The 26,837-nt window shown below is 33.7% G+C and overlaps 1 protein-coding gene across 14 annotated transcripts in view; it reads right to left on the bottom strand.

Annotated features, from left to right (window-relative positions):
• The window catches only part of YTHDC2 (YTH N6-methyladenosine RNA binding protein C2), an 81,278-nt gene that overhangs the window by 44,387 nt on the left and 10,054 nt on the right, over positions 1-26,837 (bottom strand). For 9 of the 14 annotated variants that reach the window (XR_010156972.1, XR_010156973.1, XM_517881.8 and 6 more), the window contains 10 exons: positions 25,399-25,595; positions 23,790-23,989; positions 17,527-17,693; positions 16,165-16,267; positions 14,774-14,930; positions 11,393-11,500; positions 9,462-9,610; positions 8,072-8,207; positions 2,257-2,383; positions 1,904-1,969 (listed from right to left, as the gene is read on the bottom strand). Coding sequence is in view for 12 of the 14 variants with exons in the window: in XM_517881.8 (XP_517881.2) it covers positions 1,904-1,969; positions 2,257-2,383; positions 8,072-8,207; positions 9,462-9,610; positions 11,393-11,500; positions 14,774-14,930; positions 16,165-16,267; positions 17,527-17,693; positions 23,790-23,989; positions 25,399-25,595 (1,410 nt within the window). In the remaining 2 variants the exon portion in view is untranslated. Of the gene's footprint in view, positions 1-1,903; positions 1,970-2,256; positions 2,384-8,071; positions 8,208-9,461; positions 9,611-11,392; positions 11,501-14,773; positions 14,931-16,164; positions 16,268-17,526; positions 17,694-22,535; positions 22,658-23,789; positions 23,990-25,398; positions 25,596-26,837 lie in introns of those variants that run through there. The other 5 variants (XM_063810581.1, XM_063810582.1, XM_063810579.1 and 2 more) reach the window with 3 other exon arrangements.

Here is a 26,837-nt window from a genome sequence, read left to right as displayed (position 1 = left end):
TATATTCAAAATTTTCTTTAAATATCTAATCTGAAAGCTTCATAATTTATTTAAATATCTAATGTAAATTTATCTAAAATTTCTATCTAAAAGACAATTAATTCGATTGGTTTTACAGGATTCCCTTGTGATTTTTCTTTTTTTGCTAAATCAAAGCAATACATATACATAGTGGTAATAAATGGTTTTATAGAAGTTACAACAAAAACTCCTAGTCACACTGCTTAGGACTATTCTATTGTTTTAGCCATTCCTTTTTAGTATTTGCTGTCATATTTCTAAGCAACATTCATTTTCTGCTATTTATTGTTTTAACGACGTAGTCATTATCTGCGAACCTCCAACTAATGAAAAATGAGGTTACCACTTCCACTTCCCTACACTTTCCACCCACACCAGTTCCTACAATTTTTGTTAAATCTTCATTCAGCCTTTACTTTACTATGACTGGTAAACATTTACTGCTTAGCCTAATAATATACTATGATTATACCTCCTTTCTTGTGTAACTTTTTGTTTTTCCTAGAGTAACAACTGTCTAATTTTTATTTGCTTAGTTTTCTGTGATCTGATAGTAATTCTTCCCAAATTATCTAACAGATTCATAAAGCTTTTTAATATGATTGAGAATGCCAGGTAAATTTTTCCCCCACAGAGACCTCCCTCTAGAGCCCCACATCTTCTGTTCCTATGCGATCAGGCCTACTAGACACAGGTGTCATCAAAACAATCCTCTGTACCAGCATCCTGAGCATTCCTGTCACCTATCCCCTGTGCTGTACCTGCCCGGTTTTACCCGTTTTTTTTTCTCCCCCAATTTTTGTTTTTCTTTTTACTTCTTTTTTGTGAAGCACATTCTCCAACAGTTTCCTAATAAAGGAGTACATAGGAAGCAAATTTTCTTATGTTTTTTCTACAATTTTCCTGCTCTGAAAGCAATTTTCTAAACTTTATCTTGTAACTCTTCTTTTTTTCTGCTATCATATTTTTAATTTACAAGAATTATTTATTTATTCATTCACTCAACAAACATTCACTGCACATCTACTACATCTAGTTGCTGTTCTTGAACAAGCAGACAATAAGCTTACTACATTCTGGTAGGGAGAAGAGATAGACAATAAACCAATAGAACAGTGAACAAGTATATTACATAGTGTATCAGAGGGTGGTAGGGCTTCTGGAGAAAAAAAGAATACGTAGAACAGGTTAAAGAGGATGGACATTGCGTGGGGGGTAGATTGTAATATCAGATACAGCAAATTTGGGTAGGCCTCATGAAGACAAAATCTGAACAAAGATTTGTGTTCTGTTCCTTTTTGATAGCACACTTTTTATTTCATGAATGCAATATCTTTTATTATAGTTTTGTATTCTAAGTTTTCTCTTTGATAACTAATTTTTTTTTTACTGCTTCACTTAAAGGCCACTGAACAAGCCTCTAAGGAGTTTCAAAGCTAAAATGAGTGTTTCTCATTGGCACTGTGAGTTTTCTTAGTTCTGCTAAGTCAATCAATCAGATATCTATCATCCCAAAATTAACATCTTCTATCAGTTGCCCTGTCCTCTTCCATTCTCTTTGACTTTGGTTTACACCTTTTAAATTTCTTTATATTGCTTCATTGTCATTTTAGTGAGGTTTTGAGAAATGTAAAAGGTTTGAGAAAATGCAGATACTTACGTTGTATCTACCATGTTTAATTGGAAATCCCTCTACTGATTTCTTAAAATAAGACAAATATTATACCATGGTAGATCAGACAGAAAATTTCCTTAGAATCACAAAAAAAAATCTCTGGATAAAAGACTATAAATGGTCTACATTTGAATAGTCCATAATTTATATGGTGAAGCTCTTTTTTAAAAGACGGTAGAATTAATTTAAAATAGTATAAAGTTTTACCTGTAAGATTCTAGAAGATCCACAATTTCAGTCTGCCCAAAGTGTTTAGCCCAATCCAATGCCATCCTGCCAAAATTCAAAGGATATATAAGATGTCATCAAAATTGTAAAACTAGTTCATGACGAGCCTGGGCAACATCAAGACCCTGTCTTTTCAAAAAAATTTTTAAATAAAAAATAAGATAAATTATAGTTAAAAAACAAGTCATTCAAAACTATTAACCCATTAAAACAGAAATTCACCAGCAATTATTACACAATAGTTTTTAATATAAAGACAAACATAAGAAATCAAAAAAAGATATGTGTAGCTATACAAAGATATATGAAGAATCGACGTAGTTTAAAATTACCAGCCATTTGATGCTTTACTATGGACATTGGCTCCCATACTGATTAACTGTTCTACTTGACTTGCAAAGCCACGTCCTGCAGCAACCATCAGAGCTGTTGCACTGGTTTCACTATGTCTGTAATCAACTAAAAAAAGGAAAAGATAAATAAAACTTAAATTTCCAAACTACTTCAAACCATTTTCATTCTTTAAAAAATCTGAAATAGCAGAACTGAGTTTCAGGATAATTAGCCTGAGAGTTGCTCCTTAACTACATAATGACAGCACTACATAACCCTTAACTTAGATCACTTACAGCAATCTGTTATGATATGTCTAGTGTAAATTGAATAAAGACTGTTGGTTGGAAGGTAGGAGAAGGAAAGATCGATGTTAAACTGTTTTAAGCTCATCTATATTATTTCAACAGAAAAGGAAAGCTATTAACTTGCATAACCTTAAATAATCTTCCTAAATCTAGATATTACCTTGTTCACCAAATGACAAGACATAATTAAATAATTTAAAAGTTAATTTTCATCAGTAACTAGTAATGAATACTTAAAAGCTTCAAATGCAAAGTTTGAGACAATGTTTTGTTGTTATTTTACTTTGCTTTTAATCCCCCATTCAAGGCTATTTGATAAGACACTTACTGGGATTAACACTGACAGAAAGTTTATTTCCCATAAAACCCTTACATTAGAAAAATAATTAAAGTTCTATTGAAGTTTCTTCCTAGAATATATTTCTCAAGCAATTCAATATAATTGCTTAGCATTAATTTGCTTAAATTACAAAATTGGTAATTTCAGAAAGATTTCATTTAAAAAACCCTCAAAAGTAAAATTTAAGATAACTACAAAAGGAAAATTTTAATCTTTCATATACAGTATGTATACCCAATTATCTTCTATTTAATAAACACTCTGAAACATGGTATCCATTATCAATATAAATCAGTGTTCTTTTAAAGTGAGGCAGAGACAAGAAAATTGCCTCAGGCTTTCTTTTTAAGACTATTTTTTTAGAACAAGTTTTAGATTCACAGCAAAACCGAGAGGAAAATAAAAGTATATCCCATATGTCCCTTGCCTCACACATGCATAGCCTCCCCCATTATCAACATCCCCCACCAGAGTGGAACATTTTTTACAACTGATGAACTTGCACTGACACATCAACCAAAGTCCATAGTTTACATTAGGATTCACTCTTGGTTTTGTGCATTTTATGAATTTGGACAAATATATAATGGCATGTATTTTTATTTTGCTTTGGGGTTTGTTTTTTGGGGTGGGTTTGTTGTTGTTGTTTCTGCTTTGTATTTTTAAAAGCACAGATAGCCATACCTTACTCAGAGATTCAGATTCATTAAGTCTGGGATGGTCAGGCATTTTAAAAGATCAATTTATTTTGATCTGTACTCATTGTATGCAAATTACTTCTTCAACTGAATATTCAATTCATGGCCTTGGAGAACAGCATCAAACTGTGTGTATTTTGAGCAGAAGGGTATGAATAAATGTGAAACATTTAAAACATTTTTAACACTCCTCCCTTCAAGAGGTGGAGCCTAATTCCCTTCTCCCTGAATATAAACTGGACTAAGTGACTCATTCTAATGAACAGAATAACGTGAAAGAGGTGGTGTGCAAGTCTGGAAACTAGGTCATAAAAAGTAACTACAACTTCCTCCTGCTCTTTTTCTTTCTCTCTTGAATCACTCTCAGAGAAGCCAGCTGCACCTCACAGGTAGAATAAGGCAGCCCTATTGAGAAGGACAGTTGACAAGAACTCATGGCTATTCTGCCAACAGCCAGCAACAAACTGAGGACTCCTGCCAAAAGCTATGTAAGTGAGGCTTCTTGAAAGCAGACTCTCCAGCCCCAAAAACCTTCAGATGAATGTAGTCCCTACCAACAGTTTAACCGCAACCTCATGAGAGACTTGGAGCCAGACCACTCAGCTAAACCACTCCCAGATTCTTGACTCTCAGAAACTATGGAGATAATAAATGTTTCAGGCTTCTAAGTGTTAGAATCATCTGTAATGCAGCAATAGATACAGTAAGTATAACAGAGAATGTCAAGTCTTAACTGATTATTAGCTGCTTCTACATGATCATGGGGAAAATGATGATACTAAAAAGAAATCTATGAAGCCCAGAGTTTCCTAAATCATATGACATATTTTCAGTTCTGGTGCAAATTGAGGGTTGAGATTTTAGAAATGAAACAAAAAGATGAGAAGTGAATGATTGAGCTACTGTAACATTTTAGTTTTCCTCACATGGCTTAAAACATTAGAATACTGGACTCTGGGAAATGTGCAAACTGTACATAAGAGCAGAGGAGAGACCTGAGTCTACACAGGATGACCATAATCAAATTAACAGTCTAGTATTCACTAAAGAAATATCAGGAAGAAAGCTAAGGATAATACTTAAATACTTAAAATGCATCATAAATATTTTAAAGTCACTGTTTTCAGAATTTAAATTCCTTAACTTTCAAGTAAGATTGCTAAACTCTTCAGAGTAAATATTTTTTAAAATAATGGAAAAAGAAAGAACGCAAGAAAACTGCAGATGAACAAATATCTACACTTTCAAATCCAAAAAGTTACTTTTAAAAATGGAGATCAATTATTTTTCAAAAAATCAATAATGAGGGCCAAGCACAGTGGCTCATGTCTGTAATCCCAGCACTTTGGGAGGCAAAGGTGGGCAGGTCGCTTGAGCCCAGAAGTTCAAAACCAGCCTGGCCAGCTCTTCAACAAAAGAAGAGAAACAGGTTTTGCAGAAGAGATGAAGTATTCAGTTTGGGGCATATTAGAAATATCTAAATCCAAAGCTCTGGAGGCTGAGGTGGGAGAATCACCTGAGCCCAGAAGTCAAGGCTGCAGTGAGCCACAATAGCACCACTGCACTCCAGCCTGGGTGACAAAGTGAGACCCTGTTTCAAAACAAAACAAAACAAAAAAGAATAATGAGCTTTAAAAAATAAATCAATAGGAGCCAACACACATTTACAAAGAGAAAAAAAAAGTCAAAAAACCCTCACTTATTTTTTAAGAAGTTAGACTAGAAGATGTGTAGGATTATAACTGCTTGAACAACCACACCCAAATACTGACCTAGTCCCTTGCAGCATACCACATGCTTGGTAATTGACCCAGACACCTCAAATTGACAAACAGAGAAAGTTATTAATGCAATAGATAACAATTAGAATTTTTTAAAAAATTGTTAAGCAGAAACAACGGGCCAAATCTAACTTTAAGATAAAATTTATAATGAATGAACAGAATATCTCAAGCTCAAAAAAATTCAGAACAAGTACATGATGATTAAATAATTTAATTCAATAAAATCGTAAGTTTAAAAAAGAACTAAAAATTTCAAAAACAATATGAATCAATATGACAATGGGGTTGGCTGAATTAATACCAGTAAAGAGTAGAAGGTTTTAGGCTAAGATGGTTACTAAGAGATTAACACTCAGAACTGGATACTATGCTTTTCAAAAGGGATAAAATAGAACATATCCAGAGAAGGCAGACCAGGGAACGAAGGGACCAGATATCATGTTATATTAAAGAACAGTTGAAGTAATAGGTACAGTCAGCCCAAAAAAAACAAAAAATTTAAAAGAAAAAGAATAATCATCTTCATATACCTAGAAGTCTGTCAGGCATAAATACATATGTTCACTCCAGAAGCAGAAAAAGGGAGATGCTATGTAGTTAGATTTCACATCAACATACTAAAAAGTTAACTACTAAAACAATTCAAATTCAAAAGAAAGGTAGTGAACTTCCTGTCACTAAACATGTTCCAACAGATTATCATGTGGTAAAGATGCTTAAAAGTAATATCATTATTTGGGCTGGGTGTGGTGGCTCATGCCTGTAATTCTAGCACTTTGGGAGGCTGAGGCAGGCGGATCACAAGGTCAAGAGATTGAGACCATCCTGGCCAACATGGTGAAACTCCATCTCTACTAAAAATACAAAAAAATTAGCTGGGCATGGTGACGTACACCTGTAGTCCCAGCTACTCAAGGAGGCTGAGCCAGAACAATCACTTGAACCCGGGAGACAGAGGTTGCAGTGAGTCAAGATCACACCACTGCACTCCAGCCTGATGACAGAGAGAGACTTTGTCTCAAAAATAACAATAATAATAATATCATTATTCAACAAAGATTTTTCAGCACTTAATAAACGATGAATCTCTGGTGATACAGAGATAAGTAAAACTGAGAAAGTTTCTGCCCTCATGTAGTTTTCATTCTAGTAGATGAAATAAGTAATGAAAAATAAAAAATACATGACAGGTAATGAAAGTACAATAAAGAATAATAAAGGAGAGTAAGGAAATATCGTGAGAAAATGGTACAATTTTAGTAAGGTGGTCAGAAAAGAGAAGGCAATATGTAAGCAGAGACCTAAATAAGTAGGCATTGGGCCATGTGATTACCGGTGGAGATAGTATTCTAGGCATAGGAAACAACAAAACAAAGTCCCAAAGGGAATGTGTTGGCATACATGAAGAATATCAAGGAGATAAGTGTGTCTAGGCACAGTGAACAAGGAGGCAAGTGGCAAAAAATAAGATCAAGGAGGCAGCCAGAGGCCTAATCATGGAAAGGACTTTGATTTTTATCCACAGCGTAACTGGAAGCCTGGGAGAGTTGAGAACAAGCAAGTGGAATGATCCAATTTCCTTTATGAAAGGATCAGTCTTATTTTTCTGCAGAGAACAGACTGCAGTAACATAAAAACAGAAATGGTTAACGGGCTACTGCAATAGTCCAGAAGAGAGGCTAGCTTGGACTAGGGGAGTGAAATGTACAGTAGGGGGAGTGAAATGTACAGTAGGGGAAGTGAAAAGTGGTCATATTCAGGATTTATTTTAGAATGCAAAGTAAACAGGATTTGCTAATGAATTATATGTGCAATATGACAGCAGACTTTCTGTATGCTTTGCTGCCTTAGCAACTAGGTGAATGATAGTGACCATTTACTGAAAAGGGAAACACAAGAAAAGTGCAGGTTGAGAGGAAGGTACGTAGGGAGGGGATCAGAAGTTGTTTGAGGAGTATCCAATTTTATTCACCTAACAGACATCCAACTGGAGATAACAAGTGATAAGGTATATTTAAATCAGGGGGTAGGTGAGGTCTGGAGATGTAAAGTTAGGGGTCATTTAAAATAGATATTTAAAGCAATGACTATTTGAGATCCACTTAAGGATTAAGTATAAATAGAATTAAGGTCTTAAGGATTGAGACCTAGGAGATTTCATATTTACAGGTCAGAAAAAAAGAAAAAGATCTTGCCAAGAAAACCAAGAAGTTAGAGCCAGGGAAATATGAAGAAAATAAGCCAAGTATGAAATACTGGAAGTTAACTGAGTAAAATATTTCAAGAAGAAAGTAATCAATAATAATTACAATAATAATGCTGAGGGCTTCAGGTGAAAGAATAAATACTTGACATCTAAATCCTTTCCAAGGAAGGGAAAGACAAGAGTATATACACAACACATACACATAACAGCATTTTTGCACATAATTGTCATGTAATCACACAGCTCTTCAAACTGCAATGGAGACATTAGCTTAAGAATCTGATTTAACACAATATTTATTTCTACTATGCTGTGCTAGCAAGAAGATCCTGATTTGTGCATTTGAAATAAAATAAATACTTCTAAAAAATAAAATTTTGGGTTGTGCAATTATTGGTAGTACATACGTTTTGAATTAAACTATACTTCCACCACAAATAACTGTAAGGGTAATTTTTTAAAATTAAAATAAACTTACCACTAACATTTTCAGTTAAAATGAGATGAAAGACCTGAGCAAAGGCATCAATATCTTTATGTAGCCATATATCAGAAAGGCAAGCATCCATTTCCTTTATTAACCATGGTTCAAGGCAATTCACATCTTTTTCAGTCTACAAAAAACAGTAAAAATCATAAATTATCATAAATTACCTAATAATGTAACATTTGCTTGCAAAGAACATAAGATGGCCACAATGGCCATCAGGACTACTAATCCTATGATAATATAGCAAAGGCTTTGACATAAAAAATTTCTCCTTTCATCACAAACATTATCACTCACAATACAGTATCTAGTCCTTATACTCAACTTTTATCTGAGAATGAGTTTGTCAACAAAGGACTATGATCTAGTCACAATGTTAATTGTGCTTCCAATATGATGTTGTTAAATGTACATACAGATCAGTAGTTCTCTCTCTCAACTGCACATCAAGGGAAGTATCACCTGGAGCTTTTTAATACTGATGCCAGGTCCCACCCCAGAGCAAGTGCATCAGAATCTCTTGTTGGTAGGGTGCTAGATTCCATAGGGCTTTAAAAGCTCCTCAGGTGACAAAATATACAGCCAGTCTTAAGAACCACAAATATACATGGTCAAAATGCTGTTCCATGACCCAAATAAGTCTATACTATATTTTTTTATATAGCATGTGTTATAATCCTATAAACATATAGGATATATATCATTATATATATAGTATATTTAGTGTGCATATCTATAAAGATGTTAAATAACAATTTTTATTACCAATTTTTAAATATTCTTTAAAAGTATTTTTAAAAACTCATGTACAGTTCATTTGGATACATTACAACTTTAAACACTAGTAGAAAACTGCAAACATATCTGCATTACATACTATCACATGCTCAAAAAAAGGGTAAATTATTTTTTTAAAGAGTAGAAAGTTGCTCTGAAAAATTGGTTGTGGTCTAAAATAAACCAAGAGAATTACCATTCAATTATGCAGTAAAAAATTACAATCTCTTGGCTGGGTGCAGTGGCTCACTCCTGTAATCCCAGCACTTTGGGAGGCCAAGGCGGGTGGATCACGAGATCAGGAGATCAAGACCACCCTGGCTAACACAGTGAAATCCCGTCTCTACTAAAAATACAAAAATTTAGCTGGACATGGTGGCAGGCGCCTGTAGTCCCAGCTACTTGGGAGGCTGAGGCAGGAGAATGGCGTGAACCCAGAACACGGAGCTCGCAGTGAGCCGAGATCACGCCACTGCACTCCAGCCTGGGCCACAGAGCCAGACTCCGTCTCAAAAAAAAAAAAAATTATAAGCTCATAAAATGTTCTTTAACCTACACAATTTTCACACAAAATATGAGTGGGAAACCAGGGAGGTCATACCAGCTGACTGAAGACAGCATCACCACCATCATCCAGTAAGTCATACTCATCAGTCACATTTAGAACAGTTCTCTGCCTCTGAGATTCAGGCTTGAAACTATTTTCTTGAGCTGAGTACCATTCTGTAAGTGTGGTTTGTTGTTTCTCTTCTAAATTAATTATCAAAGAAAGAATATGTAGACAAATCATTTCCTTTTTGAAATGTATTCCTTTGTTTAAATAAATTATGTGAATCTGGTATCTCTTAAAAGTTGGTCTTATTCTGTAGTTACTTTTAAAAAGTATATTAAGAATATTCAATAATAAATGTGTTATGCTGAAACAAAAAGACACATGAAACTGCTTGAAAACTTCATTGATATGGTTAGGCTTTATGTCTCCACCCACATCTCATCTTGAATTATAATTCGCAGGTGTTGAGGGAAAGACCTGGTGGGAGGTGATTGGATCATGGGGGCAGTTTCCCCCATGCTGTTCTCATGATAGTGAGTTCTCACGAGATCTGATGGTTTTATAAGCATCTGGTATTTCCCTTGCTTGCACTTCTCTCTCTTGCTGCCATGTAAAGAAGGTCCTTGCTTCCCCTTTGCCTTCCATCATGACTAAGTTTCCTGAGGCCTCCCCAGCCATGCAGAACTGTGAGTGAATTAAACCTCTTTTCTTTATAAATTTCCAAGTCTCAGGTAGTATCTTTACAGCAGTGTGAAAATGGGCTAATACATTCATGCATTCACCTATTGTTCCAAGTCCTACTAATAAGTTTACTTCTAAGTAAGTCCAGAATTAAGAGTATTTTTATTCATGTTATAACTATTGTTTAAATCAATGACCAATATTCATACAGCACTTTGTAGAAAACCATTTGTTGAAGTTCTACCACCACGCTAGTTTTCTGAGATACAATTATATATAATTTTCATCTTCAAATGTTTCAGCTGGACATGGTGGCTCATGCCTGTAATTCCACTTTAGGACGCTGAGGCAAGAGGATTGCTTGAGGCCAGGAGTTCAAGACCAGCCTGGGCGATGTAACTAGACTGCGTATCTACAAAATATTTAAAAAATTAGTTGGGCACAGTGGTCTACATCTCAAGAGGCTGAGGTGGGAGGATCCCTTGAGATCAGGAGGTCGAGGCTACAGTGAGCCATGATTGCACCAATGCACTCCAGCCTGAGTAATAGAACAAGACCCTGTCTCTAAAAAAAATTTTTTTTAATTTTTTTTTTTAAGTTTCAAGATCTAGGAGTTTTACAACTTACATATCAGTAATTCAGTGCTGCCCAATGAAATCAGCATTGCTGATTACATTTTTCAAGGGGAAAATCCAAAGGAGTTCAGATTTTTGTCCAAGGGCATACAGAATAAACAAGGTACCAAAGCTTGAAGCCAAGTCTTCTATGATGAATAATGAAGTTAAAATTAAGAAAAAGAAATCTGAACCCTAATTCAAAAGCTGAAATATGTCATTACAAGAGACGTATTAACAGGAAAATAATGCTAAATTCAAAGTATCAGTGAAATCCTGTAACATCATCAAGATTTGGAAAACTCAACATTTTTATCAAAGTTTGTTATTAATCACATACTACTTTTTTCACTCCCTCCCATTCACTTCCCAGTCCTTCCCTATGAGATATGCTGTGGACAGCCAGCATATATTCTTCTATCTCCTTAAAAGGTGGCTGAATCTTTGGATATAGACACCTCCTCAACTCTGGCACCCACTTTCAGTTTCTCTCCACAGATTATAACTTCTGGACACAAACCAGAAAGCAAACGAATATTTGGGACAATATTCCAATATAAGGTTATATAATTATATACAAGAGAAAAACACTTTCAAGTGTCCTTGTACCTCCACAATGTAAGGATGGAGTACTCCAAAGTCATTATCAATAGTAATTTCTATTTCTTTTATTAAAAAATTTACCTTGCTGTTTTTCCTTTTTATATTTTAACATTTCTTTGTTTGTATATCCAGTTGTTCTTAAAATATCTTCCAGAAACATTTCTTTTACTTCAAATGGTCTTCCCTGTACTAAATAATAAAAAAAAAATTAAATACTCAACTTGCATCTTGGAGAAAATTCACATAAAAACATGAAAATCCCAAGTTAATGAATCTCAGTATAATATCCAAAAGCAATTTCATAGTTCAAGTGACTCTTATAATATTGTCCTTTAACTATAACTTTGACTTACAAACAACTATTAGACAACTGTTTGTGTGCTTGGGTTTTTTCCTCTAGTGTTTACTACCTACTTATCATGTGTCTGGCATCGATATCATTTGTATTATAAGTAGAAATGGTAAGAGGAAACAGAGCTATTTCCTGTTCCCTGGAGGCAAGCTAGTGGAAGAGACAGAAATCAATCCAAAAATCCAGAATATGAAGGTAAATATACAGTTGTGAAGAGTCCTGAGATACAAGTACAAGACACCATGACAGTATGTAACGGGGGATTTGACAACATCAAGAAAAGTATCCTAAGAAAATGAGAAACAAGAAGATAAACAAAATAACAAAGCCATATGAAAAGAATAAAAAGTGTATAATGATGATGAAAAACTGCATGTGCAAAGTCCCTGTGCTAGAAAGGAGTTTCAAGGACCTAAAGGTGTTTCAAGGAACTAAAAGGCTAACTTACTTGAAAAATGGTGGGAGTGTGGGAATGGAGAGGGATATCGTTCAAGATGAGGTAAGAGGAAAAGATAAGTCTTACTAAGGGTTTATGTCTTTATCCTGAGGTAAAAGTCATTCAAAGATTTAAGCTCAGTAAAGTGCTCGACATCATCAGAATTCTACTTCAAAGAAGACCACTCTGACTGCAATATGGACAATGGATTTAAAGACAGCAGAATGCTACGTCAAGCCAAGTAGCAGCTACTGCAATAGTTCAGGTTAACCTGAATGAGATTAATAATAGTGAAAACCAAAAAAGAAGCAGACAAATTCTAGAGCTAGGCGGGAGGTAAAATCCGTAGAACTCAGCATTATATTGGATATGGAAAAAAAATAAAGTGTCAAATATAGTCCTTTGATGTCTGGCTTGCAAATCTGAATGATAATGTCATTCTCTGAGGTAGCAAAGAAACCTGAAAAGAACAGGTTTGCTGGTGGGAAATGGGGTTTGGTTTTAGGCATGTAAAATGAAAAATGAGCTTTCGATTAGCATATGTACAGATCTGATGTCCCTGATCACCCAAGATTATTACAAGGAGTTAAGAACTTATAGGTTTGTGATTCAGGTGATTAGGTCAATAGTAGTATGACTAACTAAGACAGGTAACACAAGAAGAGAAAAGGGTTTTGCAAAAGAGATGAAGTATTCAGTTTGGGGCATACTAGAAATATCTAAATCCAAAGCTCTGGAGAACAACTGAAAATAAAGATTCAGAAGTCATCAGTATAAAAGAAAAAATAGAAGCCCAGGGCATGAATGAGAGCTTCCAGGAAAACTATGCATCTCCAATACCTAGTAGGGTATAGCATAGGGCAGGAAACAAGAGGATGGGAATAGTGGGAAAGGAAGGAAGGAAGGAAGACGGAACGAACAGAAAAAAAAAAGGAAACGGATCAAGGGAATAATTCTAGAGAATACCACTATTTAAGCATCATGTAAAAGAAGAGAAGCCCACAGGGGAGACTGAGAAAGCATGGGATATAATGAAGAATGAGGTTTAGCAAGCAGCAATGTTATCAAACAAACTACAGCATCTGAGCATTTCACAAAAAAAAAAAAAAAAGAGAGAGAGAGCCAACCATAAAAGATACCACAGAAAAGTTAAGTAAGATTTTTGCCTAAAATTTGAATATCAGATTGGCAATTAGGTTAATGTCAAACGACACCGGTAAAAATTCAAATAAATAGCCTTATACACTTCAGAAATGTAAATCATTTCAGCCTTTTGAAAAGTAAAATGGCAAAAGCTGTTAAAATTAAAAATAGATATACTCTTATTTAGCAAATTCACTTTCAGAAATCTATCCCTAGAAATCCAGTACATCAGGATATACATAAAAGGATGTTCATTATAACATTGTTAGCAGGGGCGAGGCGGGGGATCTAGAACCAACTTGAATATCCAAAAATAAAGAAATGGTAAAATAAATATAGTACATCAATATTATGAAATACTTTATTATGCAGGTGCTTAAAATAAAGAACTAGATCCAGGGTTACTAAACTGGAAAACTGTTCATGATAAAGCAAATTGCAAATAATGTATTAGCCATGTGCTCATGTTTATAAAACCAATTTCTGTAAACGTTATAAATGTGTATATATTTGCATATTTTTGTGAGCATGAAGAACAAATATATATAAAACACTGTTAACATCCATAAATCATAAATCCATAGAGCCAATTTTTGTAAATGTTATAAATATGTATATATTTGCATACATTTGTGTTCTTACATTAAGTAAAAACGAATATATATAACACTGTTAACATCCATAAATCAGAAAAGTAGGACATGGAACAAGGATAGGGGCAATTGTGAACTTTTTCTCTATATATTTTTGTATTATTTCATTGAAGTAAACAGAACTTTTGTATTTTTATTTACTTTTTTTTTTTGAGATGGAGTCTTGCTCTGTCACCCAGGCTGGAGTGCAGTGGCACAATCTCAGCTCACTGCAAGCTCCGCCTCCTGGGTTCACGCCATTCTCCCGCCTTAGCCTCCCGAGTAGCTGGGACTGCAAGTGCGTGCCACCACGCCCGGCTAATTTTTTGTATTTTTAGTAGAGACAGGGTTTCACTGTGTTAGCCAGGATGGTCTCGATCTCCTGAACTCGTGATCCACCTGCCTTGGCCTCCCAAAGTGCTGGGATTACAGGCGTGAGCCCCCACGCCCGGCCTAACTTTTGTATTTTTTGAAGAGGAATTTATCATTTTTTTAAAGACTGATGGCAAAATCCGTTTTTAATAAAGGACAAGGGCAAAAGTTGTTTTAGCATTTTCAGAAGTGAATGTGAAGTAAAACATGGGAGTATAGACTACTTTTCAAAGATATCTACCAATAAAGGGAAATAGTTATAGGACAATTTAAGAAGGAACACAAAGTGAAAATAAAGCATATTTCCTTTTAAGGTAAGAGAATTAGGCTCACTACACAATACCAAAGAGCTGTTGATAGAAAAGGAGAAGTTGAAAATAGAAAGAAGTGACAATTAAGCCTATCTCAGGTGGAACGGTAACAGATGGCCTCTACTTCAGAACATTCCCCAGTTTCTGTTAGGATAAATAATGTCCAAAAGTGTTCTTTCATAAAAATTATAGAAGAAATCTGACAATTTAACTTACTATATATCACTGGACAACTTCCAAAATATCTTATAAAGAGATTTACATCCAAGGCAGCACTAGAAAGAATTAGTTTCAAAGTTGGGTGCTTTTGCAACAAATCTCTTAACTTTGTAAGTAAAAAATCGCTAAATCGATCCCTTTCATGCACTTCATCCTGTAGTAAACAGAAATAAAACCATGGAACAGTTAAAACATTATTGATGACTAAGTCTTTAAAAACAATGGCACCACTGGGTTTTACACTAATTCAAATTAAATGTGGACAAGGCCAATCAATATTCATGAAAATTTTGTATTACAGGAATTTCAGAAATAATTAGACATTAACAATGAAATGCAGATGACAAAGTAAAGTTGTCCCCTGGCATCTGTGGGTGAATGGTTCCAGGGCCTTCCCCCATGCCAAAATTCATGGATGCTCAAGTCCCTGATTAAAAAAAAAAATGGCATAGTATTTGCACATATCCTATGCAAATCCTTCCATATACTTTAAATCATCTCTAGACTACCTATATTACCTAGTACAGTGTAATGCTAGGTAAATAGTTACACTGTATTCTTTAGGGAATAACAACAAGAAAAGTCTGTACATGTTCAATACACACACAATATTTTTTTAAATGTTTTCAACCTGCAGTTGTTTGAATCCATAGTCATGGAACCCACAGATACAGAGAGCTGTCTATATTGCCCTTTTTTCCCACAAAATATAAAACTACAAAAAATTATAAGTAAAGTCCAATTTAATGTGCTTTTAATACATAAAAAATCTATGTAAATATGTTTCTTTTAGCATCAGAGCTTATGAAGTGCATCCTTTGGTTTGGGTAAGTTTCTAAAAGCTGCTTATTCCAAGTTTATAAAACTTAATCTAATTTTTTTTGACACAAACTAGATAAAAGCTTAGAATTCCTTAACAAAGGGGTAAACTCATCAACTTAGTTCATCAGCAGTTAGTTAATTTAGCAGCTTAATCATGGAGTTTATTAGTATACCCCTATCATGGGGAAATATATGATATTAATGAAGGGATCAAACGACCAAGTATAGAGATAAAAGAAATCTCCCTTTTTTTTGAGAACTCTAAGTGCATGCATCATTTTCATATATGAAAAGCACATTTTTAAAAACTATCTGCTTATTTTATTTTCCCTCAATAAAGCCTAATGGCTTTATTATTTTTGTAATACAAAATATTTCTAATAATTATAGACAAAAAATAAATTGATCATTACAGCCTGTTCAAAAGAATAAGTTGGTTCTCTTTTCTACCCTATTCCAAAAATGTAATTATGTATTTAAATTTTTTGAGACTATCCTGAAACGGCATATGTATTTAAATTTTAAGCAATCTGAGTTACATATGACAAATTCAGCAATATTCTTACCACGATAACATGTGTCACAGTCGACAACGTACTATCTCCTGCCATCAATGTACGAAGCAATACCCCATTAGTACAAAATGTCAGAAGTGTCTTTGGAGAAACCCTTTTAAAAAAAAAGCAAAACAAAGTGCACAATTGCAAGTTTTTCATGTAACTAAAATATAATCACATTAAATGCTGGTCTCGTACACATTTTAATAAATATTACTAATAGTGTACCGGTATGTACAGTTTATTAGTAAAGCTATGTGGTTTTGCAGTTATGTGAGACTGCCTGACAATAGCCTTTTATATTAAGTGATGTATTTTGTTAAAGAACCTAAGCTGCTCTAAAAACAAAACAAAACCTTAAGTACTTTTTGCTTGCAGATAAAGTATGTTACAAATGGAATCAGATTTTTTAATCACCACTGAGAATAAAAAAAGTACTACTTGTCAAGAAGGCATTACTAATACTACATATACTGAGTATTCCTTATCCAAAATGCTTGAGACAGAAAGGGTTTTAGGTTTCAGATTTTTCCAGATTTTGGAATACCTCCAGTTGAGCATCCCAAATCTGAAAATCATAAATCCAGAATCCTCTAATGAGCATTTCCTTTGAGTGTCATGTTGGCACTCAAAAAGTTTTAGATTTTTTAGCATCTTGGATTTCAGATTTTTGGATTTAAGATGCTCAATTTATACTACTACTGATAATAAATTCACTAACAGTTATTGAGTGTTCACTATAAACTTCACATCAAACCTGTACTCTAGATGCTTTTCTTTGACTCATTTTATAGATGAGGACACTGAGGCTCAAAGAGGTAAAATAACTATGATCATGAAACTAGGAAACGGAATTTTTTTTTTTTTTTGAGATGGTTTCGCTCTTGTTGCCCAGGCTGGAGTGCCATGGTGCGATCTCAGCTCATCACAACCTCCACCTTCCGGGTTCAAACGATTCTCCTGCCTCAGCCTCCCGAGTAGCTGGGATTACAGGCATGCACCACCAAGCCCGGATAATTTTGTATTTTTTTTTTTTAGTAGAGACAGGGTTTCTCCATGTTGGTCAGGCTGGTCTCGAACTCCTGACCTCAGGTGATCCACCCGCCTCGGCCTCCCAAAGTACTGGGACTACAGGCATGAGCCACCGCGTCCCGCCTGAAATGGAATTTTTATCTATGGTTCAAAGTCTTTTTCAAACTCTTCATTCAATACTTCTCTAGATTTAGACATGACTTCAATATCTTGATGTAGACTTACTTGGAGCAAAATGATCACCTAACTTTTCAACGAACACATCCTCTATTTTTAGTGAAATATACATAGTCTTTTTTAAGCATGATAAAAGAGAAGATACATGAGAACTGTTTTTACCTGCTTTCTAATCGGATCTGATAACCAATTGTTTGACCAATCCTTTCCCTTCTCTCTGCGGCAACTCTTTCAGCCACAGCGATAGCTGCCAATCGTCTTGGTTGAGTACAAAATATACGGCAGGGGATACCATTTTTAAAGCAATCATCTAAAAGGAACTGAGGAATCTGAAACAAAAGTTTTAAAAACTGTAAGATGACATGATCACATAATACAAAAAATCTAAGTGAATCAACTGAAAAACCACTAGAATTGAAGTTCTATAACAAGTCCAAATATAATCATAAAATCAACGACATTCATGTAACTAGTAATCAGCTAAAAAATGTAATTTGAAAAGATCTTGCTCACAATAGAAACTAAAGCTAAAATATCTAAAATCAAATATATCCAGGAATATTTAAGGTTTACATGAAGATTATAAAATGCTACTGGAAAAACACAAAAGAAGACCTGAATATATAAAGAAAATATGCCATATTCATGGATGGGGATAATCAATGCTGTAAAAATGTTAACTTCTCCCCAAATTATTCCATAAAGTCAATGAAATAAAAATAAAAATTCCACTGGGATTTTTTAAATAATGAAAAGCGTTAAAAAACAAAAATAGTCTATAATCCAGGATTGTAGATACCTTTTTATAAATAAAATTCAAACAGGTTGGAAAGGTTTAAAATCAAAATCTTACCTACTCCCTGCCACCAATGCCCTTATATCTTCTCCATAAAAGTAACTACTGTTACTTATGAAATCTTTCAAGAAAAAAAAAGTTTTACACAACCCAGAATATTTGTGTATATAAGCATGATTTTTATCCATGCAAAGTGATGACTGTACTTAATGTCTGTAATTTGCAGTTTTCACATAACATACCAGATCTACCTAGCCCATTTTAACAGCTGCATATTCCATCTCATGGATATGCTATAATTTAACAAATGATTAAACATTTAAGTAATTTCCAGTTTTCTAGGTTTGTTATTGATGTTGTTGCTTGATATTATAAACAACACTGCAGTAAACACCTATCTCCAGAGTTTTAGAAAGATATATGTAGTAGCAGTGAAATCACTAGTAGTGAAAATGCTGAGTCATGGAGTAAATAAATTTTTAATTTAGAGTAAAAAAATTATCAAATTGCTCCCCAAAACAATTTATACTCCTACGAACAAAGCAACAAAGCAGAAGAGCTGCCTTCCAACACCCATACAAATACTTGGTACCATCAATTTTTTAATTTCTGCCAATCTTATAGTTAAAAAATATAACTTTTTATTTTCATTTTTTTAACTGTGAGTAAAAGAAAACATCTTTTCATACATGTGCTGGCCCCTAGGATTTTTTTTTTTAAACTTGACTAGTTCATCCAGATGTGGGGGCTCAGTCAGGATGATGAGAGAAATTGTAAAATTATAGGAAATAAACAAAAACCTCTTGGAAGGCCTGGGGGTTGCATAAAGTGTTTGGCTGAAGGCAGCTGAATTCTCTTAAAAGCTGAGCTCGTAGACACAGAGGAGTTTATCTAAACAGCTTGTTTACTCATGTGGTCCTAAGACCAACCTTTAATTGGTCTTAGGACCACATAATTGCTCTCTACTCAGGAGGTCGGCAATGTCAATTACCCTCTAGTGGTGTCTACTCAAGACCTTTGTCATTTAATCTATACTGAATAAATGTGAGCTTCGCTGGCTGATGGGGCCACAGCTACAACTCTTTACAGCACCTTCCTCAGTGTCTGTGAGTGGCCCAGCCCCTCAGCCTAACTGACAGGCAAAATATCTGTGTCAGTGTATGTCTCTCATCATATCACTGGGTCAGGATCTGCGGGTCGGAACCCCGCATACAAAAGCATAAATGCATAAGTACCACCAACAAATATTTTAAAAGAGAAGATAAGTGTATCATTTTCAAACTACAGAAAATCAAAGAGATCTTCTGAAAAATCCTAAAAGAAGCCAGAGTGGGGGGAAAACCCTTACCTACAAAGGAGCCAAGGTAAGAATTACATCCAAGTTTTCCTCAGACACTATGCAAGAAAAGAGCAGAGAGAAGCAGCTGGGGGGTGGGAAGAAAAACACCATCCTAGAATTCTGTACCTTGCAAAATTATCCTTCAAAAATGAAGAAGAAATGAAGACTTTCTCAGATGAATACAAATTGAGGGAATTTGTTGTCAGTAGACTACAGCCTTGCAAGAAATGTTTTTTTAAGTTCTTTACAGAGAAAGAAAAATAACATAGGCCAGAAACTTGAATCTTCATAATGAAAGAAAGAACACTAAAGAAGGAATAAATGGAGGTAAAAAAAAAAAATTTTTTTAACTTTTATTTTTTGTAGTCTTAATTGATCTAACACATAACAATTGGTTCAAAATAATAACAGCAACAATGTAGCTGATTATGTATGTATATATCTTATGTGTGTGTACATGTATGTTTATGTATGGTTACATATAAGTGAAATGAATGACAGCAATGATACAAGGGACAAGAGGGAGGAATTAGGGTTATTTTGTTATTTAAGGTACTCACACTACCTGTAAGGTGGTATAGTGTTATTTGAAAGTGGACTTGGTTTAGTTGTGAATGTATATTGCAAACTCTAGGGCAACCACTAAAAAAGGTAAAATATAATGAAGAAGAATATTATGCTCACACTGTAAACAACAAAAAGCAGAATCCTAGTGCAGGAATAGATAATGAGATTAAAGATACATAAGAAAAATTTTAGAAATAGACACTGGTACTATAGACAGTTAGTATTTGGTCAAAAATAGCATCTTAAATTGGGTAGGGGAGGTCGGGGGAAGGACAGATTTTTAAATAAAAGTTATATTTGAGCTGGAAATAACATGAAGAAAAAGTAAAATTCCTACCTGATATAATACAATAAAATTTCAGATGAATTTTTTAAACAATATAAAACTATTAGAATAAAATATTTATAGGAAGAGCCAGGTGTGGTGGTATGCACCTATAGTTCCAGCTACTTAGGAGGCAGAAGCAGGAGGATCCCTTGAGGCCAAGAGTTCAAGGCTACAGTGAGCTATAATCAACTCTGTGAATAGCCACTGCACTCCAGCCTGGGAAACATAGTGATACCCCACCTCTAAATAAATAAATACAGAAAATGTCCATTAATCTTAGGGTAGGAAATGCCTCTCTTAACATGCCCCAAAGCCCTAGAAAAATATTGACAGATCTGACTAAATAAAAATGTAAAACTACTGAACAAGATACCATAAACAAAGGTAAAAAGTAAACAAAAAATTGGGAGAAATTATTTTTAAGATGTTTAACAGTCAACAGACATGCATCTATAATATATAATAAAGCACTCTAAAAAATAAATCAAAAATTAATAAGCCAAAAAGAATAAAAATAAGGAACTCATAGAAGATAAACAGATAAGAGGCAAATAAAAGATAACTAAGAATCAACAAAATGCAAGTTAAAATATGATTTTTTGCTTATCAGCTTGATAAATGTTTAAATAATTATATCCATTCTTGCCCAAGCTTTAGAGAAACAAGAACTTTCAATACTTTCAGTACAGAAATATGTTAACTCTTTTTTAGAGTGATGGAACAATAACCAGTGAATCTAGCTATCAAAATTTTTAACTGCCATATCCTTGATCTGGCATTTCCACTTCTAGGAAATTTATCCTATTGAAACATTCCTACAAATAAGCAAAGAAATATTAGGATACAAGTAAGTACAATATAAGAGAAAGATTCCTACTCTATCACTTCTTAGCCATGTTAACTAGAGTAGATTAACATCTGTAAATTTTAATTTGTATTCCTCATCTGTAAAAACATAAAACCTCCATGTCTTGAAATTATTGAGAAGCTGAAATGAGAGAACTCTTACATAACTCAGCAAACAGTAAAGTGTCATTTTCACCATTGTTTATTATCATTACAAAAATGTTCACGAATACTATGCAGTTGTTTAGACAATGAGGCATATCTATAGGCACTGACTTGGAAAAATATCCACATCTGTTAAGTGAAAAAAAAATCAAGATGCAAAATTATGTGTTCTTAGCCTATGTTAAAAAACCAATATATAACAATGCTGTAAAGAGAACAAAAACAAAACATACAAACCCCCCACCACCACTACCACCAAAAACAAACAAACAAACAAACAAACAAAAACCCACGAGCATATATTTGGAGATTCTGATAGTAATGCAGTGACACAGGGTGGCAGGAGAATTTAAAATCTTTCATTTTCTGGCCAGGCATGGTGGCTTATGCCTGTAATCCCAGTACTTTGGGAGGCCAAGGCAGGTGGATCGCTTGAGCCCAGGAGTCAAAGACCAGCCTGGGCAACATGTTGAAACCTCGTCTCTACAAAAAATTTAAAAATTTGCTGGGCATAGTGGCATGCACCTATAGTCCTAGCTACTTGGGAGGCAGAGGGAGGAGAATTGCTGGAGCTCAGGAGGTGGAGGCTGCACGCCATTGCACTCCAGCCTGGGCGACAGAGTGAAACGCTGTCTCAAAAGAAAAAAAAAAAATCTTCCACCTTCTATAAAATATTTTCCACAATGTTCAAGTTTCACACAACGAACACAAATAAGAAAAAATATTCAAAAAGCACTTAACTTCCTAATACCATTAAAGGCAAGATAAAATACTACTTACATTCTGTTTTATATTTCAAAGAATAAAAACATTAGTATTTTAATTAACTCTTTAAATAGGACAAAATTATTTCTCAGGTTTGAACTCATTAAATTAATAGTATCTTCTTAAAAAGCAAAGAGTATAATATTTATGAATTAAATTCACAAGTATCCTTTCATATCTAGTAAAATGATACACATAACTGTTGAAAACAGGCATCCATAATTCTCATATATAGATATTATTAGCAAGGACATTCAAATAATTTAAACAAAGACCTATTTATTACATTTTATCGAAACTTCCATAATCTCTATTCTATATAATTAGAACTGCTACAATTAATACTTAATGGCAAAATTACTCACCCTAAAAAAATTATAACAATCTAAGACAGCTAAACAAATTCTCTGGAGTAACTCCATGGAATTTCACTTAATCATAAAAGCACTCATGCTGGGTCAGGCGTGGTGGCGGGTGCCTGTAATCCCAGTTACTCAGGAGGCTGAGCCAGGAGAATCACTTGAACCTGGGAGGCACTGAGGTTGCAGTAAGCCGAGATAGCACCACTGCACTCCAGCCTGGGTGACAGACAGAGACTCGGTCTCAAAAAAATAAAAAACAAACTCATGCTAAAGAAAGATCTTGTATAGTCTTCAGAAAAAAATTTCATCATGTTTTTAATTATTCAGTTTTACAGGATCAAGTTTTAAGGATAAACAGATATAATTCTGTAAAAATGTTTAAGTCCTTCAAGTAAAAAACTGGTAAAGTTTATAGTCAACTTCTCCTCCCACCTTGCCTTATCTATTAAGCCTATTAAACTAACCAATATAATCACAGGAAATTTTAGGCAATTGTCAAAAGCAAAATTATGTCCCTAAAAGAAGAAAAACTACAAATATTCTATTTATTATTTTATCTGAACCTCTATTAAAAGCAAACTAATTTTAGTAATTTTAAGCTGAAATGCCGCAAGAATGTACACAAGAGTCATATGATGTCATACTTACTACTTCCAATCTGTTATCCTATGAGTAAAACTTCATAAGGAGGTACTTTGATTCTAAAAATGCAAGTCAAACCTATCATATTAATTCCATTCTACAGTCAACTTTATATTAATACTTGTTATTACTGCTTTTACTTTGGTTCCTATATGCAAAATGCTATGCTAGGCACTTTACAGAGATAATCTCTACACCTCACTGTGAAAGGTAGCAATGATTAGTCCCATTTTATAAATGAGAACTCTGGCTCACAGAGGTTACAAAAAGAGCCTGGAACTTCAATAACTGAGGGAACTGGAATCTAAATTCAAGGCCAAAGCCCATCTTCTTTCCATGATACCAAATCACTTTCCCACCTCTGTTTAAATAAAGGCCTAATGCACTAGTTTAAAAATAAGTAAATTATTTAAAACATTTTCTTTCTACAAATTCTCCAAATATATTCCAGTAGTAATTTACTTCTGAAATAACCATTACTATAATAACCACAAGTTTCTTTTTCTGTTTTTTTAAACATATGCAGTGTAAATTTGATATAAAATTATAATATGGGACTATATATATATATATATATATTTTTTTTTTTCTATAAACAACAAAAAAGAAACAAACCTGTGTGGTCTTTCCAGACCCAGTTTCTCCTACAATCAAAACTACTTTACTTTCCTTAATTATTTTAACAATTTCTTCCTGTTTCTCAAACACTGGTAAAGACTGCCTAAAAGAATCAAATTCGGATTCTCCTCTTTTCACTGGAATCTGAGGTATGCCATTGTTGAGTCGCCCACTTGTCTTGCTCATTTCCCGGTTTTCTTTGAAAATGAATAAAAGAACAAAAAATGTATGATCAACACTGAAAAAGAAGTGTTAAAAATAAGTAATTTTTTTTGCCAAACCTAGAAAAACATGCCAAAAGACATAATTTCTAACATAATTCCTTTCAAATGTTTTCTTCTCTACTCAGTCTACATAAAGTTGTCAAGCAATATCTCAATTGTACTCTTACACATAATATTCTCATTGAACATGTTACAAATTTCAATATCAATTAGAAAGTGAACCTCTCAGACATATTTCTGGTACATAATGTTTAAAAATTGATAAAAATAAATCATTCAATAACCATTAAAAATAAAACAATCTTGATAATCTAGATGATTTTTAGGCTTGTTATAAATTTCTATCAATAATTTCATGGAAAATTAAATTTTTATAGTAGGAAATAATGTACATTTTACTTATAAGATCTGTCACGTACATTACGAAAACATATTACAAAAAAAAGAAAATATCCCATATATGTTTAATGCTATACATGTAAGATTAAGTGATCAAATAGAATAATTATGTGTTAAATATAAAGGTCTTAATGTTAACAAATTTCCTAATGGCGTATTTTAGCCAACATCCACATTTAACTAAACAGATAGGAATAAAGAAGAGGTATGAAATGTTTTATATTCATGTAGCTCAAAATATGTTTGTTTGCCTATATTTAAAATGAAAGTTCTTTGATATCTAGGACCACATATTTTCTATATTCTGCTGATCTATTCCAATAGACAATAATAACTATGTAAATTTTATCACTATAGGCAATAAATAGTTTTCTTAATAGGGAAGTGATCTTTCCAAATAGTAAAATTACATCTTTATTTTATAACCCAAATACATTATCTATCTACTTTTGAGCAACTTAATGTACTGAAGACTCTGTCCAATCTCTTACCAGAGCTAAAGCCCCAGTTCAAAATCTCACTTATTAGTGTGTTATGGCAGCATAATATAGGAAAGTCTAGTCCCTGGAGTCAAATACCCGCTCTGCAGTTTATTGGCTGGTTTGGTGTCCTCGAATGAATTATTTAATTCCTCTAAGCCTCAGTTTCTTTACCTGTGAAATAGGGGAAATTCTTACCTTGCAAAGGTTGCTAGGAGGCCCCATATAAAGGGTTTTGTATACTGCCTCATACACAGTTAATGCTCAGTAAATGGTAGCTATTGATATTATTATTAATACTAAAAAAAAAAACTTGGTTCAACTTAATGACATGCTTTAACACTGCACTTTGTTTCAAATTTTTACAACTCTTAATCATTTCTAACAAACTATTCCAATTGAGAAATCTTATTTCATCTTGGTTTTCGAAAATAAATCTAAAATGGAAAAAGAACAGTCATCACATAATAGGGTAAATGAGGAAGCTCCCCAGAAAATACATACCAGCTTCAACTGCAAACACATTTCCTCTTTCTGTTTTAGGCAGAAGTTCTGTACGCTCTTTATTGGTGACAGGAAATCTTTGAATTAGGCTCCTAACAGCATGTTTTGTATTATGAGTCAAATTACAGGTCATCATTGCATGAGCTGTTTCTGATCCATCTTTCTTCTTCACAGTTAGGTATCTATTTGCTCCCTTTCTGAATATTAATAAAAATCATTTATTTACTATATAAAGTCAACTTGTTCACATATGATGTATGCCCACTTAGAAAATATGTCTCAAGCAAAACACTGAAAAAAATCAAAATGCTTTGGGAGAAGATGCTGAAAGTCCAAAAAAATTCAGTAAAGAAAGATTTGGGCTAAAGTGGCCATAAAACTATTTTCAATTAAAATTTCAAGTGCTGTAAATCCAATTTTAAGTCCACTAAAAAGGCTTACTTACCCTTAAGTGTTAAAGTTTGTCTTTAGCAGACTTCATGGTAGATGAAACATCACCAGTTAATATGATACATGCTGGGTAGCATACAGAGGGGGAAAATCAATCTGAACAATAGAACCTAAAAATGATAATGAAAAAGTTATGGTCCATAGTTCAGACTAATATGTCCCAGTGAATGCTTCCACAGTATGTTGGTAATGAGACACTCCCATGAAAACCTGTTAAGAGAGCCAAGTTTCATGGTTGGACCAAAAAAGCATAAATCAGCATTACTGATAAATAATTTCAGATGCATTTTTAATAAAATATTTTTCAAAGGTTCTGGTTCTACTCTTCAATTATAAGGTAATGATTATTTGTAACTGTTCAAGTTATTTACTGTAGGTATATTGTTTCCTCAACTGGTCCAGGACTGAGCATATCTTTCATGACTTCTGCAGCTCTAAGAGTAGTAGGTATAGTGTTATATACCAGGAATTTCCCAGATGTGTTTTGAATGATTTCATAATACATGCCTATAATGTAGCAGTGTAATACTGATTAAGAGCTCAGGCTCCAAAGGCACACAGACCTCAGCTTGAATCCCACTTCTACCACTTACTAGTTGTGGCACTACAGGTAAACTACTTAATGGCTCTGAGCCCAACACCATAGTAATATATACCTCAAAGGAATATTCATATGATTAAGATAATACATGCAAAGTGCAGTATCTGTTGCAGAGTAGACTCTAAATAAATGAAAACTATTATTATAGTCAGAAACAATACTATTTCTTAAATTTTAAGTTACCCAAAATATTTCATAAAATGTTTTGCCATTTGTTAATGTCACTATTATAGAAATAATCAACAGAGCCATAAATACAATGAAAAATTTATAATTTACAAAGCAAATTTTATAATTTTTCTAATTTTCATTAGATGTAAATTTTATCAACAGTATCTTCACCATAAGAGTGATATCAAACTGGGGATTAACCTATACAGTTTTAGCA

Source organism: Pan troglodytes, chromosome 4, assembly GCF_028858775.2.
Source record: "Pan troglodytes isolate AG18354 chromosome 4, NHGRI_mPanTro3-v2.0_pri, whole genome shotgun sequence".
In the NCBI taxonomy this organism is placed as follows: Eukaryota; Metazoa; Chordata; class Mammalia; order Primates; family Hominidae; genus Pan; species Pan troglodytes.
Note: the sequence above shows the minus strand (reverse complement) of the source record. Positions and strands in the feature narration are given on the sequence as shown.